The 18,486-nt window shown below is 31.7% G+C and overlaps 1 protein-coding gene across 1 annotated transcript; it reads left to right on the top strand.

The window, feature by feature from the left end:
- The first annotated feature begins 15,018 nt into the window (after positions 1-15,018).
- Positions 15,019-18,369, top strand: LOC139500893 (deacetylase Oant_2987-like). Its single transcript, XM_071289784.1, has 5 exons — positions 15,019-15,312; positions 15,799-15,915; positions 16,072-16,222; positions 17,054-17,136; positions 17,670-18,369. Exons 1-5 carry the CDS (start codon positions 15,027-15,029, stop codon positions 18,299-18,301), a joined length of 1,269 nt encoding a protein of 422 aa, XP_071145885.1. The 5' UTR covers positions 15,019-15,026; the 3' UTR covers positions 18,302-18,369.
- Positions 18,370-18,486: the final 117 nt, after the last annotated feature.

Genomic DNA, 18,486 nt, shown 5'->3' with positions numbered 1-18,486 from the left:
TTTGTTTGAATTAATTTTTCAGTATACTTTTTAAATCACAGTCCGGTCCTATATGTACATATGAAAATTTCTGTACCAAGTTAGGAATATGACAGTTGTTATCAACTCGTTTGATGTGTCTAAGCTTTTGATTGTGCCATTTGATAAGGCACTTTTCGTTTTGAATTTACCCGAAGTGTGGTATTTTTGTTACTTTACTTTTATATGATCAATATTTTCTGCCAGTTATTATATCTCATGTGCCCTCAGTCAAACGTCAAACTAGAAAAACAAAAAGATATCACAGAAGAGTTCATTTCTACTCAGAAACCCAAATAACAGTGATATTTTACCGGAATTCTCTGAAATCAAAATTATTTATTAAGATTTCGATACTTGGTTTTCAAAAAGGTAACTAATGTAAGAGGAAGATTTGATAAGGCCTTTATGTGACCTTTTTTCTTGGTGGATTTCAAATTAGCATATTTTAGGATTTTTTTGTCATTTTCACATTGAATAATGGTTAACACAATGACTTTATAGGTTCAGTGTTTCTGTTGTTCCTCTTACAATTAATTGATATGTTCCCTTGGTTATAGTTTGAAACCCAGACATTAATTGGCTTAATCGATGTATTACTTTTGAACAGCGGTATACTACTGTTGTCTTTATTCGTGTGTAGCTCAAGTATAATATACTTATGTACACTTTCAACTAAGGGAAATAAATCTATCAAATGACTTTTGCTTTAAATTACTTACTTAAATTTGAAATATTTATGTATTCTTTGAAAACATTAAAAAAAGATGAAATAAACTGTGAATCGTTATTATCAAAATCTGTGTTGTATGTGTTACGTTTCTGTGTTGTGTCGTAGTTCTCTTATATTTGATACGTTTCTCTCAATTTTAGTTTGTAACCCGGATATGTTTTTTCTCTTTCGATTGATGAATTTTGAACAGCGGTACACTACTGTTGCCTTTATTTAGAATTAATGCGATACCCCATGTTTTGTTTGTTACCTTGGTTTTTCTTTTGTTAATTGATTTACGTGATTTGAACATCGGTAAATTAGTGTTGTCTTTATTTATAAACATTTCACCTGCTTAAGATGACGATTTCTTCACAACACTACATAAAATTGAAAACGGAAATGGGGAATATGTCAAAGAAAGGCTACAGTAGTATACCGCTGTTTAAAACTCATAAATCCATGGACAAAAAACAAAATCGGGGTAACAAACTAAAACCGAGGGAAACACATCAAATATAAGAGGAGAACAACGACACAACATTAAAATGTGACACATGTACGCACAAACGGACTAAGCAGTAGACAAAAACCAATGAGAATAACAAACATAACATCAAAAACCCGTGACACATCTTATAGTAATGTGAATTCACACGCAAAAATAAGAGAAAACAAACGACACAACGGAAACACAACGTTAAAATGTAACACACACAGAGACATCAATCCGACCATAGAACAGACAACAGCAATCTACATTAAAGTTTGTTACCCTTCCGACACACGCGGTCTCACACGTTTTTTTTTTTAATTAATGCTATTCCCCCATGTTTCGTTTGTTACGTTGATTTTTCTTTTGTTAATCGATTTACGTGATTTAAAAATCGGTAAACTGGTGTCGCCTTTATTTACAAACTTTACACCTGCGTAAGATGACGACGACTTCACAACAAAACAATCTTAAAGTGTTACGAAACCTATTTATGCCGTTAAATGTTATTCATTCCCAAGGCTTAGCTATTGCTAAAAATTTGATTTATAAAAAAGTGTTTTCAACAACATCGAATTCTAGAATAATTAAAAAAGGGGAGTCCATTCAATCTTGGCAAAATCAAACGCTCGACTTTATCATCCCCCCCCCCCCCAATAAACGAATGAAAACAATTGTTACATTCCGGACGTGCTGAAGACATTTTCTGATACTAGTAGATGTCCCTAATATTTTGTACAAAATAAAATTGAGAATGGAAATGGGGTATGTGCCAAAGACACAACAACCCGACCATAGAGCAGACAACAGCAGAAGGTCACCAACAGGTGTTCAATGCAACGAGAAATTCTCACATCCGGAGGCATCCTTCAGCTGGCCCCTAAACAAATATATACTGGCTCAGTGATAATGAACACCATACTAAACTCCAAATTGTACACAAGAAACTAAAAGTTAAAATATTACAAGACTAGCAAAGGCCAGAGGCTCCTGACTTGGGACAGGCGCGAAAATGCGGCGGGGTTAAACATGTTTGTGAGATCTCAACCCTCCCCTATACCGCTAGCCAATGCAAAAAAGTAAACGCATAACAATACGCACATAAAAATTCAGTTCAAGAGAAGTCCGAGTCTGATGTCAGAAGATGTAACCAAAGAAAATAAACAAAATGACAATAATACATAAATAACATCAGACTACTAGCAGTTAACTGACATGCCAGCTCCGGACTTCAATTAAACTGATTGAAAAATTATGTCTTCATCATATGAATATCAGACACAATCCTCCCTGTGAGGGGTTTAGTATCATACCATCATAACATATATGAGAAGAACATAACCCGTGTCATGCCAACAACTGGTTTATTAATAATAAATGTGTTTAGTTCCGATGCAAAGACCCTATAAGTGAATCAATATTAACGCCAAAATATGCAATCTTTAATGACCTGACAACAGTATCGTACCTTAAACCCTTCTTAATAAGTCTATGTAAAGTTTTTGTTGCTTCTGAGGTAAATACTGACATTTTTGTGCTTTATAAAGAATATTTCCATAAAATATAGGATGTGAAATACCTGAACTTATAAGAAGTCTGCATGTTGAGCTATATTTACGAATGATGTCTTTATACCGATGATAAAATTTAGTAAATGCTTTGACTAGCTTGTGATATCGAAAACCCTGGTGTAATATTTTTTCAGTAATACATAAATTTCTCTCGTTAAAATCTAAAACATTGTTATATACACGAGCGAATCGTACAAGTTGAGATATATAAACACCGTAAGATGGTGACAAGGGAACGTCACCATCTAAAATGAATAATTGACGATAGGAAATGAGAAATCATCTGTTTTATCATAAATTTAAGTATTAAGCTTTCTGTTAATGATACATATATCAAGATCGAGGAAAGGGCAGCGGTCATTGTTAGTATTAGCTTTATTTAAAGTCAGTTCAACAGGATACATTTCTTTAGTATACATAATGAAGTCGACATTATTGAGAGCTAAAAAGTAAGATCACAAAAATACTGAACCCAGAAAAAATCAATTCGGAAAGTCCATAATCACATGGCAAAATCAAATAAAAAAACGTATCAAAAACGAATGGACAATATCAAAATATCATCCAAATATCTAAAAGTATTATTAAATTTGTGTATCAGATGTTGTTTCGATGGGTCTTTGCTGATTTTTGTCATCAATTGTAACTCATAGCAATACAAAAACAGGTCCGCAATAAGTGGTGCACAGTTAGTCCCCATTGGAATTCCGATAACCTGACGATATACGGAATCTCCAAAGCGAACAAAAAAATTATCTAGTAAAAATTCAAGGGCAGATATAGTATCAAAGCATGTCCAATTGACATAGTTTTTTTTGTTTATTGCTACTAAAAAAATGACATAAAAGACCGATATAAGCATGCAATTTATCAAGTACTTTCAACGAGTTTTTGACACTCCAAAAGTAATTAATTCCACTATTTTCGAAGGCCTTTTTTGAACAATTTATTATCAGGTTTTTGATTGTACCAAGTGTACTGGTAAGGAGAAAAGATAATTTAGTATTGGAACAATGGCTTGAAGACGAAATAAATCTATATTTGTAAGGTGTTTTGTGTTGTATCGGAAGCCAATACAGAGTTGGGACTTTCATTTTTTATGGTTCTGCTTGTAAAGCGGTAGCTAAAAGTTTATGTTTGTTACAGATGTCGTTTTTTGAAAATGGAGTCAGTTGGAATGTTGGTGAATTATTGATTTCTTTTTGTATACCTCAATGTAAAATTTACGCCAAACCATTATAATATTATTAGCAGCTTTATCGGCCGGGACAAAAACAAATTCCTTGGCTAGTTCTTTTAGTTTATGTTTGATACGAGAAATAGGTTTATAGTGGTTATTGTTAAGAGTAAAATGTTCTTTAAAATGTTGTATACGTATATCAACAATGTTTATTACTGAATTAAAAAAAGAGTCCAAAGATTTTTTGTCAGCTTTTTCCCGTTTTATCCATTTCAAACAGTAAGTACGGAGTGAGTCGTGGATGACATCACGACACTCATTCCAATTAATATTTGACGGGGGACGATATTAAGGTCCTTTACTGAGGAATAATTTCAACTCTTGGTCTTGAACGATGTTAATATCTCCTGTTATAACATGGGAAATGGGTCCATAAATATATTCGGAATTACTGCAATTACATGAAGTAGGTGTATTTTCAATGATATTAACATCTTTACACAATTGGCTATAATTAAACACAAATTTCCGGGTAGATTTCTTGTAAATATAACAAATAAGAGGGAGCTCAGTATTATCAAAATATCCAGGAATTTGTTCTTTAACAGAATGGTCGTTAAAAATACCAGCAATATTAACAAAATCAAAACCTTTATTGACATACTTTGTTTTAATAAAATGTTTTTTATGATCTTCAGGACGATCAATTTTAGGAAACAGTTTAGAATAACAATATGCCATTATCATTTGAACGATTTCATACTTAGGACTGCTATATGAAATTGTGTTGCAATCCTCTAAAATTATATTTAACTTATTAATCGGTAATGAACAGAGCTTTGTTAACAGATAATGTCTGCCATTGCTTTTTGAAATAGAAATTAGGTCCGAAATATTGGTATAATTAGTCCGAAATTTTCTTTGATTGCGATTTTTTCTACGAACATGAGAGCGTTTTTTCGAACAGTTTTAGAAACAATATCCAAAATGTTTACAGAATCGGTTCTTGATATATTGCCAATTCCCATGATATTATCATTAAGACCGAGAGGGTAGACTGTCTGTAATTTTTTAATCCAATTTAATTCAATTATTTTCCGTGATCGTACAAACTTTGATTGAGATTTACAAGGCTGCTTATTTACTACTTCCAAAGGTTGAACTGCTCAATATTTAATAGGATGATTGTGCTTCTTAATGTGTTGATAAATGATACTTTTGAAGTTATTGGGTCTTTTAAAACGATACAGAGGTTCTTGAGTGCGTTTAGATAAATACCGTCCAATTTCACATACGTACTGTATACCGCATCCCGGTTTGTTTCATGTGAGTAAATAAATAAGACTGTTTGTTCTTCAAGTTATATCAGTTTCAAATTTTAAATGTGTTCTGTGATACATACTTGCATTATTATTAGGATGTCAAAAAATCTGAAATTTAATACTCGGATACTCGGTCATAATACTCGAGTACTCGCAAGTACTCGGATGAATCTTAAACGTCTATTGAAAAGTTTAAGTTAGATTTTAGGTGGGATGCAGTGCTTTTGTTATTACCTTTCATAAACACATTGACGAAATACAAACGTACTACAAACATAGCTTGCTCCTCTGTTTTTTGTGTCAATGAAACAATAAATAAACGACTGCCGTTTTTACAAATAACCTATCATAATAGCAATTATTGTTTGTTTACGTGTTTATGAACCAAATTTCAATAAAATGAAAATATTTTATAAGCAAAAATCAAATATATTTGCATTTTAAGTCCGACAAAGTAGACAATATATTTAGCATCTGTTCCTGAGGAGTTGGTATTTTTTATAACACGACTTGTCTATTTAAAATTTGTCAACAACAATTATGATATTGGACTTCAAATTACTTGTGCTTTTTCGTGTTGCTCAGTATTACTTTTTCTGTGTGTGTTTTTTTTTTGCACTATCGTTTGTCTGATTTTCTTTTTTTTTCTTTAGCCATGACGTTGTGAGTTTATTTTCTACTTTTGTGGTTGAATGTCGCTCTCATACTTTCGCATATCTCTAAATTGTAAATTAAACAATTATAGTGAAGCTTTAAAAAAAAAGAGTAATTAAATTGATTTAAATATACTTCTCATACCAATCAGAAGTCTTGATTAACAAACAAAGGTAAGTTTTTACGGCTTGTGATGAGTTAATTATTGATCCATGAAAATGTTGATCCGTGTACAAACACCGTTAAAAATGTCTCAATCAGTTGTGTAGGGTTCCCCGCAGGTTACTTTGATTTTGTGTTCGTTTAAAAATATGATCTGGTCAACAATTTCAGACGAAAGACTGTTAAACTCTCTTTTTTTTTGTTACAAGGAGTGCACATGAAAATATTCCCTCGAAAGGAAAGGACGTTGCTGGTACTACTATAACAGATAGTATCCTCAGGATAAACATAGTTATGTTATTTATTTATTTTATTGAGTATTACGAATGAGAAATTTCAACAGAACTAAAATTGAGTGGAAATGTGAAGAGAACTATCTCAAGATGTATAAAAAGCAAACGAGTATCCGAGTACTAAAACTGTACTCGAGTACTCGGTCTTCCGAGCGAGTACCCGAGTACCCGAGTACTCGTTGCCATCCCTAATTATTATATAATTAATGTTTGCATTCTATCTAATTCAATACAAGTAAATACTTCAAGGGATATCAGGTGCTATGATTGAATCTGAAATAAGTCCTTCCCTTATTTCATTAACTTGATGATGATTAAAAGGGCCGATTCAGAAAAAACCCACAAATTTACAACGGTAAATAGAGGCAACAGTAGTATACCGCTGTTCAAAACTCGTAAATCTATGGACAAAAAACAAAATCGGGGTAACAAACTAAAACTGAGGGAAACGCATTAAATATAAGAGAAGAACAACGACACAACATTAAAATGTAACACACACAGCAACGGACTAAGCATTAGACAAAATCCGATGAGAATACCGATATAACATCAAAACCAAAAACATGAATTTGGGATACAAAAGTAACATGACACGTCTTATAGTAATGTGAATTCACACTCAAATATAGGAGAAAACAAACGACACAACGGAAACACAACGTAAAAATGTTACACACACACAGAAACGAACTATGATATAACAATGGCCATTTTCCTGACTTGGTACAGGACATTTGTAAAGAAAAAAATGGTGGGTTGAACCTGGTTTTGTGGCATGCCAAACCTCGCAATATGATGGCATTGTTAAATATAGCATTAAAATGACAACATAATAATACAGGAGTTCAATAAAAATAAATAGGAGAACGTATTAGGCAAAGAAACACATGAATAATAGATAACAAAAGGCATCAGGTTTAAAATTCAATACGTCAAAACCGCGCCTCGTCCACACAAGACTTACCAGTGACGCCCAGATATAAAAGTTCGAAAGTAATAAAAAAAAAAGGTACAGCTCTGAGGATCAAAAGTTGAAAAAGGTTGTGTCAAATACGACTAGGGTTTTCTGCTTGTGATAAGAGCATCCTTATTATTTAGAACAATTTATGCTATTGCAAACAGTAAATTTTATCAAATGAATATAAAAGATTTACATGATAAAACTGACGTCTTAACTAATTACAGACAACAAAACGAGAATACATAATACATTAAAGACCAACACAGAAAATAGATACACCCGACTTGTTCCAGGCCTCAACGCAAAAAGTCATAACAATGACGTCACATACGAAGTAGTAAAAAGGCACAAAAATTACGTCACGCAGACATTTGAATTTCTGGAACATCACAAAAATGACGTCACATTTGAAAAACTATATCTCAAAAATAAGATACAAATAGGATTGATTTAAGATCATAATAGAACTAAATACTGATATTACATTTCAACACAATGCACTTTGCAATACTAATTAATAGCAATTAACTATATTATATATACATGTATGTCCGGTTTGTTTTGAATCTAACTTCAATCATAAAATTACGTACAGATTACGTTGAACAAAATCAAAACTAATAAATGAAAGCGATGATTAATTTTCTTTACCATAACACATGAATATAATACAAAAGACGTTAACCAATTTGACAAAATCCGATGAAAATTACAAATATAACAAATATAACATCAAACTAAATACATGAATTTGGGATAGATAAGTACCGTAACACGTCTTATAGTAATGCGAATTCACACTCAGCAAAACAGTCACAATCGGGAATACGTCACGTTCGGTAATTGAAAGATTAGACGACGTAAGGACAAACCAATCTACCATGTGGTAAAAATGTCCTTTAGTTTGATCAAAGACACATCGTATGGATCAACTAATTCGTGATGGTGTCCATAAAATTTACGGAGTGTCAATTTTAATCTGTCCTCCTCATAACTTTGTTGAAGCAGTTTCTGTGTAAGGAGCACACTTCTGTATATGAAGTCCGTATAGTGTGAACATGAACGAGAATAACGTATCAATTGTGATATGTAAACACCATACGAAGGGGCAGAGGGTATGTTACTGCTGAGAAATGGGAAATTGATAATTGGGAAGTTGAAATCGTCCCGTTTATAATAGATTTTCGTGTGAAGTCGTCCATCTGCGTCAATATTGAGAAAAATTAAAGTTAAGAAAATTGATTCTGGTGACAAAATTGGGGTCAAGTTTGATTTTGCGCATTTTTTATTATGCTATTTTCAAATTATTATCCCTGATTAATTTTCGGAATACCCGTGTTAGTGTTATTTTTCAAACCATAACTGCCCACTTTGTCTGGATGGATCAAAGCTATTCGATCAAGCATTCAGAAGCGCATGTTAAAAATACGATGTACTATGAGCACAAGGGTTTCTAACCCATACAATAACTCAGAGGTTGTGGATGCTTTATCCCAATAACAAAACTTCTAAAAACTCCATATGACGGACGATGCATAATTGGATCATCAAGATGTTCTAATACACATCTTTCTAAAGTGCTGACTACAATTCTCTTACAGTAAAAGATAAACTCTAAAATAAATTGAGGAGATACGTTCAACACGACTGAGTGGTGTCAATCAGATGTGGATTTTCAAAAACTCTAAAGATGTACTGCGTAATAAAAGATATCAATCTCTATTAAGACCATTGATTTGTTTACGCTTTACACTGGTATTCGCCTTGTTCAATTGAAAGAAACGATTCACCATCTTATTAGACATAGCTTTTTCTATATAAATAGAAAATATAGGAATCGTAGATATAAGGATCTTGTTCTAGGTTAAAATAGTTCTTAGTTTATGAAGAACCACTCTGATTATATCAGAAAATACACTAAAGAAGATATTATATGAATGCTGGACTTTTTATATGACCAAATATAGTATGAGTTTGGAGAATTTATATTTTAACAGATAGTCGGTATTCCAATTAGTACTAATTGTGCACCCTTTCTTGTCGATTTGTTGTTGTATTCGTATGAAGCAGAGTACATTGATAAATCTGATGCGTCTTATGGTATTTACATATCTCAATTGATACGTTATGCCCATGCATATTCTAACTATAAGGACTTCATTAACAGGTTGCACTTTTGTCAATATAGACAGTGCATTTTCCCAAAGGATCTTCCTTTGCGGCTAAAACTGAGTCACTTTACTATGAAATTTCATAAAAAGTTTAATCAATCGGTTTATTAATTTTGAATAGTATGCTACTTGATAGCTTCTTGTTGTTGTAAAATGTTTGTCACAACATGCAACAAAGACGACTTCTTTGTGAATTGTACGTCAATGTTTCTCAATGAGACAAATTCTATCAATGAGAAAAAAAATATTTTCAAAAATTGTGAACTTGGAATAGATAATCGACATTTATTTCGAAATTGTTTATTTTATTGATAAACAGATGTTTTTACTGATTCAATGTTTTTCACATCACTGAGCTCTTTCGTCACAAAAGAATATATCCATAGTTTGTCTGATTGAATTATATAATTTGAAAAATATATTTTTCAGTATATTGTTCTGTTTAGAAGGCGACCGTACTATCTTGTTCCTCAAAATAAACGACTTTTATTCTGTTCGAGCATCACGGATGAGTCGTTTGTTGACGAACTCGCGTCTGGCGTACACAAATATTAGACTAACCTCTTAAGAGTTCTATATTGATAGTACTTTAAAAAGTGTTTTTAATCGTTTTTCGTATAATTACTTTCGCCATTTAGGTATTGTCATTGAATATGCTGTTTTCAACCTTTGCAGAATTTAAAAATAATAATATCAGCCTTAAAAAAAAGTGTTAAGTGAATTCTTTTTTTCTATTTTCTACTTTTAATTTTCTATTTTCATCTAGTGTAATTGATTAACATCTAAACACAATTTTTATAGTTATAACACAATGATGAATCAGACACCAAAAACTGTTAGATAGATAATTCTTTATGTACACAATACCATTTCTTTTTTCTTCTCGTCATATATTTATTAAAACTAAATATAAAATATCACAGGACAAATATACAATTTAAAACAACTTCTGAATTACTGTTCATCTTCATCTATGCGATTTTAAACACATGCAACTATCAAAATATCGTTTCCTAAATGCCGTGCCTCGGTAATTTTATCAATACTTTGCCCTTTCTATATATCTAAAATTGATTGTGTTTTAATTGATCACAGGTATAGTTATGTACATATATGTACAGAAAAAAATCATATTTACCAGGATTGAATTTTTTTTATTTGCGCCAGACGGGTGTTTCGTCTACAACAGACTCACCAATGACGCTCGAATAAAAAAAGTTAATTAGTTTGACGTTTATTGCACTTGTATTAGGGCATTAGTAATCTCAAGAAAGTATTCCTATTGTTACAAACGTGCAAATTTTTACCCATGCAGCGTTCAGGAGTTTTGAACGTTTGTTAATACCTTTTTATACACAGTACAAATAAGTCAACATAAAGTACCTGGCACTCAACTTGGATGTTTGTCATGTAATGGCAGAATCCCTTATTTTCTTATTCGTGCCCTCAAACGCAAATAAAGTATTTATGAACAAAAACTCAAACACATATCTATGGGAAACAGCTCCAAAAGACGAGTGCAGCAAAATTTTATTATCAAATAATTCAACTGTCCTTAAATTACTTTGCCTGCACACTAAGACCGCTGCATCATACATGTCTTACAAACATATCTACAATGAAAAATAATGAAATAGAATCTTTTATATCATAAAATCATATTTTTATAATGTTCTTTTTATCATCTACAGAAAAAACGTGCGAATGACCAGTCCGTACTATCATACAGAGAACTTTAAACTTTTAACTTTGTTAATGTGACTTATTGTTATGCTAAAATAATTTAAATATTATTGTAAACATAAACACATGTTCCCAATATAACAACAAACCCATGTGCTATCGATAGTTAATAAATACTTTAGTTCAACCCAGAACGTTTATTCGCATGTGCCTGTACTCTGAACATTGAATATTGAATATCAGTAGTTTCCACAGAACATTGATGATATTTTCCCCAGAGCTCTGATGAATTATTCACAACTTTTGTCGACTAGGCTTATTATATTTTTATATACCTATTGTGTAAAACTGTTTTTATCTGATTTGTCGAGTTTGTAAATTGGGTTTCTATTTAATTTGCTTTTATCTTTATCCAGTTTACATGATTTTTTTTGATCAGTGCGATAAATATTTACTACAGATTACATGGTCTCTAAATTAAGACCAGAAAACTTGTAGGAATTGAAATTTCTGGAATGAAAGTAATGTAAATATGAAATTTAGAAGACGCTATCTAAAGTTGATTTCTCGTATGGAATCGCAAATTTCAAAACTGATTCATAATATTATTATTGTTTATTGAATCGCACACGATTCATTAACGCTAAATGAATATTAAGCACCATGTGACTTAAAAATCCCACGAAACGATAACTATGCATTATCACTTACTTGTGATATTGTGATATAATTGGTTAAGTTCAGTTTATACAATATCACATTGAGTGTCACATAGCTGGTTTTGTTACACTGATTCCGAAAAAAAATATGATTTCTTTTGTCAATTACATACGTAAAATTCATCAGTTCTGGTTTACACAGGGTCGTTTCTGGTGGACATTTTGTCATAACTTGTGATATTGTGATATAATTGGTTAAGTCCAAGTTATACAATATCACATTGAGTGTCACATAACAAGTTTTGTAACACTGATTCCAAAAAAATATGATTCCTTTTGTCAATTACATACGTGAAATTCATCAGTTCTGGTTTACACAGGGTCGTTTCAGGTCGACTTATTGTCATACCATGTGATATTGTGATATAATTGGTCAAGTTCAAGTTATACAATATCACACTGAGTGTCACATAAAAGGTTTTGTTACACTGATTTCCAAAGATATATGGTTTCTTTTGTCAATTACCTGAAATTCATCAGGGTCGTTTCTGGTGAACTTTTTGTCACGATCAACTGTCTACCGTTCCATTACTTTGATATATCATGAATCAGCATGAAACTTATACCAATAATTCGTATATTTAAGCTATAACTTCTTAAACAGTTTATTGTTTTTATCTCATTACATGCAAAATTCAGCAAGTAGAACTCTAAATTGATCTTTGATCATGACCTTAATTTCAAGCTAAAGGCCATATATCGCAAGGTTACTAGAATGAATGGTTCAAGAGTTTAACTACCAAAAACTGCCTACTTTAAATATTGAGCAAGGGAAACGATATCATCAACAACACATGTTTCATATATAAATACATTTTGTGCATTTTAAACATAAATTGACGAAAATCTTTGTTCGTCAACAGGTATTGCTTCATGACCTGAATGTACTGTTAAAAAAATGAGTCAAGTGAGTTCTATTTTTTATTTTCTATTTTCATCAAGTGTAATTAATTAACACCATAATTTAATGGTTATAAAAACAGTGATATATCAGACACCAAAAACTTTTAGATAAATATATATTTTATTTACACAATACCGTTTCTTTTTTTCTTCTCGTCATATATTTATTAAAACTAAATACAAAATATCACAGAACAGATATACAATTTCAAACAACATCTGAATTACTGTTCATCTTTTTTATTTGCTATTTTAAATAAACGCAACTATCAAAATAAAGGTGTTTTTTTTGCCGTGCCTCGGTCATTTTATCAATGCTTTGCCTTTTGATTGTGTTTTTATTGATCACTGGTATAGTTATAAAGAATTGGTCTTTTTTAAACGTTTATATAAAGTAATAATTTATCGTATATGTAAAAAGCTGATGTTATAGTTTTGATGTAGACGTCTATTGCACTTGTATCAGAGCGTTGATTATCTCACGTTTATATAGCTATTGTGACAAACGTGAGAAACTTATACCAAACAGCGTTTTGAATTATTCAGGTGCTATGGCCTTTCCCATTTTAAAATTTACTTTTGTTAATACCTTTTCATACACGGTGCAAATAAATCAACATACATAATAAAATTAACGGTATCAATTTTCTCGCACCAGATGCGCATTAAGCTGTCATACAACATTACAGACATTCAAGTTGTATGACAGCTTATGTATGTTGACTAATTTGCACTGTGTATCAATAATGATTCATACTATTATTATTGTTGATTTCATCGCACACGGTTCATTAACGCTTTGTGAATATTTAGCACCATGTGACTAAACAATCCCACGGAAATCCCATGAAACGAAAACAATGCCTTATCATGTACTAGACAATTCATAGAGACCAAACTTGTGAAATTGGATATAATCGGTAAAGTCCAGTTTATACAATATCACTCGCATGTCATATAAAAGGCTTTTTTACACTGTTTCCAAAGAAAATAATTTTCTGATACTTTTGTCAATTACCTACGTGCAATTAATCAGTTATGGTTTACACAGGATTGTTAATGGTGGACTTTTTGTCAAGATCAACTGTCTACCGACCCATTACAATGACTTTGATTTATCATGAACCAGTTTTAAACTTTTACCAACCATTCATATATCTAAACTTTCAATGTCATCAGATTCGAATCATATTGTTCAAATCTTTTGCTATAACTTTTTATCTCTACGGTTTCAGTCGAAAAGCGCTAACATGTAAAGTGAAAAAAAAAGTAGACTCTAGATCGATCTCTGACCATTACCTTAATTTCAAGTTAAAGGCCATATTTCGCAAGGTTACTAGAATGAATGATTCAAGAGTTTTACTACCAAAAACTGCCTACTTGAAATATTTAGGAAGGAAAACTATATTATCAGCAACACATGTTTCATATATATACATTTTTCGACTTTTAAACATAAATTGATGAAAATCTCTGTACGTCATCTGTTAATGGCTTCATGACCTGAATGAACTGCTCATGTTTCTATGAACTCATATAAAAATACACAAGGTATCTTTTACTTACGGATTATGAGTAATATCGATAATATTAATATCAAATACGAAAAATGAAACTTACTGTTCATTAAGTAATTTCATTATTTGAAACCAAAAAGTCCTCAAACCTAGACATTCCATTGTAGCCGCTTAATGAAGGATTGCTGTGTCAACATTCTTCAACCTCATCATTGAAATTGTGTCTACTTGTTGTAATTCGAGCACTGGAGACTAGTAAGTAGATGAATGATGCGAATGGTGTACCAAATTTAAAATTTGTTTTCGAAAATAATGTTTAGATACACATCTTTTAAGAAACCAATCATATAAAACAACATGAAATGACGCAAAATTGTTGTGGAAGTCTTAGTTAATTGACAATTGATATAATCAAAACAAATATCTTCACATTTCAATTTGAATTTCGTATCCATCATTTTAATATCGGAAATAACGTCCTGTACATCAAAACCTTCATATTGAATATTTCACGTTCACCTTAAAACCTGCTGACATATTGTTATCTATAAAACTCGAAATATAAGGCACAATAATTCAATCTGACCTATATGTGACCATTGTAAATATTAAAGTATAGATAACGTTTTGAAATACGAAGCCAACACAGTAAAATTTGATCAATATGACACAAGCTGATATTTTGATTAGAAATGGAAGAATTATTGATCCGGCCAATGGCATCGATTTTACCGGAAGCGTAGCAGTTTCGAATGGTGTAATTAAAGCTGTGGGAGAAAATCTTAATATTCAAGCTGTAAAGGAATTTGATGCAACGGATTGTTTAATAACCCCTGGATTAATCGACTGTCACGTGCATTGCTACGAACATGCGACTCCTCTCGGGGTTAACCCGGATGAAACATGTCTATCCAGAGGAGTGACTACGGTTGTAGATGCAGGAAGTTCTGGTACGTGTGTTTATCATTTTCAAATAAAATTTGCTCATATTAGAGTAAGACTGGAACAGACACATATGATGGATGATAAAATATAACAAAACTAAATACATTTTAAGCGTATTGCCACTATTCTTGATTTATCGTCAGCAGGGAACAGTCAACCTCAAACAATTTGAAGTTAGGAATATAAATGATTCAAATATCGATTAAACAAATTATGAAAAAAAAAAAACAGTGCATAATTCTTTAAACGATATAAAAATTTGGACTCTGCTTTTTTGAAAGCCAATCTTTGATGGAAGCAGTTCTCATAGTAAAACATTTCAAACGGTTACTGACATAGACACGTAAATTTTTAAAGATACTTGAAAACAATTCTTTGAATAAAGCTTAGGCACAATTTTATCAACACAATAATGTATTTTTATTATTAAATTGTATATATTAAAAACCAAATGTAGATTATACCTTATCCTAACCTTGTTTATTTTCTAGGAGAATCGACCTTTCCTGGTTTAAGAAAATTTATTGCAGAAAAAAGTCACACAAGAGTATTATGTTTTCTTCACATAGTTAAGCATGGGTTAGCTTCTTCTGGATGTGCTGCAGGAGGTTAGTTTGTAAATGCATAGATGATATGCATTGTTAAATTTAAAAAAGAGTACATTATTCAAGTATCAAGGGTATTGAAAAGTTTTCTAGATTTAAAAACAAAATGTTATTCTGGCCATGTAGAAATAATACAAGTAACCATTTGACTTCTTTCAGTTTCAGGTGGAGAAATCGACTCGTTGAATCAAGTGGATGTTGACGCATGCGTAAAGTGTATTGAAAATAACAGAGATATGATTGTTGGTGTAAAAGTTAGACTGTCTGAAACGATATCTAACGGAGGAAAAAATGAGGAAGAGGCATTCAGGTACTTCTATAATGCAGATTTAAAACAGGAATCGTGAATTTCATATCTTAAACCCTACAAAATTAAGATAAAAAGATTTCATTATTTGAATGATTAAAACTGTACTTAAGCCTAAAAATCTCTGAACAAAAGTTAACTGTATCGTAAATAATTTATAGAAATCAACAATCAACAAAATTGAGTTCACGAAAACTTAACAGAACGCCAATGCACTCGACGAAAACCGAAAAATTAGAAACGAGCAGAGCGTTGTCTCATATAGTAAACATGATTAATAATCCCTAACGAAATATCGAATGGGGCAATATGCGCAATTGTTTCTCCGTCGGCGGTAATGGTAACGTTTTCTTCTGTAGCTCAGCCCATATCGTAAATTCGTATATATAGATGGCTATTTTCGAAGCTGAGACATTTTCACATATGTAGTTAAATGTTTTGGGTACGAAGTGTGATTTCGTTTTCCGTAAATTAGCAAATGAATGCGGCTCTTCATGGTAAAAAGTCCCTTTTTTCATACAATAATTTCGTAGAAAATTCAATACTTTGAATACATATAATATAGTTTTTAAACATTTATTCTAAGGTCCTATACTTTCCAGATCAACACAAAAAGTTAAGCTCAGTCACGTGTTTGAAATTTAAACATGTCCAATATCACTACACAGAGATTTTTTGTTTACAAACCACTTTGTGTTCCTCAATCAGAGGCGCATTAGTGATATCTCAAATACAATATACACGATTAACGTTAAACTGCGGCACACGCATTGCTTTGCAATGGCATTTTATTTTGTATGGAAAATGATATATTCATCATGACATATATTTCAGGAGATCACTTGAGGCATCACAACGAGTTGGCCTTCCACTGATGGTTCATCATACTATATCAACAATACCTACACAGTCAGATGGTATGTACAAGTTTAAAAAACAGTACAACTCGAGGATTGATATGTGTAGTTAATATCATTTATTATCAGATGGTATATTTCAGTTATTCTATTAGTTCAAATACAAGTTTCATGAAACAGTTCATTTATATTCAAGCAAATACCTCACCTATTGTAAATTCCGTTTCAATTTTAGAATGTTAATATGTAAATCATTAAATTGAGAAGACAATCTGTAAATTCATCATTACTTTTGGCTAGTTTAGCTCATCAAATGTGTCCTAGGAGTCAGATTTTTTTGCCTCTATAATCACAAAAATTCTGTTTTTGTCAAAAAGTGTATCTATTTCATTAAAATAGTATTCTTTACTTTTATTTTTAAAATATAAAACAGTCGAGTACACTTCAATAATATTACCACACATAATATATATTTTAGACTAATAAAATAAAATTCAGTATGAGCAAATAAAAAACTTTAATTCTTTTATTAAGTTGCATTTATTATGGAATGGTCAATCGTTATATAAATACGTATTATTTATTCAATTCAGAGAGATCTTTAATTTTGTGCTGTCCACGTGATTTGCGTCCTGGTGACATCTACACGCACACATTTATTGGACACAAAAGTACTATAATAGATGCGTCTACGAGGTCTGTATACCCAGATGTAATCGACGCAAAACAAAGAGGAGTTCTCTTTGATGTAGGTCATGGTCAGAAAGCATTTAGTTGGCCTGTTGCTGAAATTTGCGCGAAATCTGGATTTTGGCCAGATATAATTGGGAGTGATTTACACACTGGAAATCATGATGGCCCAGTATATGATCTTCCAACAGTTATGTCAAAGTTTCTACACATTGGCATGCCTATAACAGAAATAGTGAAAGCAACAACCTTAACACCAGCACGTGCAATAAAATTGCAGAATTCCATTGGTAGTCTAACTACAGGAAAATCGGCAGACATAACAGTTTTGAAAATTATAGATGTTGACCATGACCTGGAAGATGGTAGATCTCAAAACAGACGAATTAAGAAAGTCATTGTACCAATTGCTGTATGGAAAGGTGGAGAACAATTTCAGATAACGAAGCCACGTGTTTTTCCTAACCCCGAAGTTCTAGCTCGAAATGCTCCCACAATGAACAATGACATAATTCGCGATGTAATATCGTTTTAGAGCTGACATTTTAATATCAAACAATTTATTACTATATTGAATGAAATTAAGTAGAACATCGTGTATATTTAAAAGGAGTAGGTCCGGTAAGGACCGATTTTGGCCTCAAATTTCAGGTTCATCTGACGAAAGATTTTGACCACTTTTGAAACACTTAAGTGTCTATTTTATTTGAATTAATTAGT

The sequence above is a fragment of the Mytilus edulis genome, chromosome 13 (assembly GCF_963676685.1).
Source record: "Mytilus edulis chromosome 13, xbMytEdul2.2, whole genome shotgun sequence".
In the NCBI taxonomy this organism is placed as follows: domain Eukaryota; kingdom Metazoa; phylum Mollusca; class Bivalvia; order Mytilida; family Mytilidae; genus Mytilus; species Mytilus edulis.
Note: the sequence above shows the minus strand (reverse complement) of the source record. Positions and strands in the feature narration are given on the sequence as shown.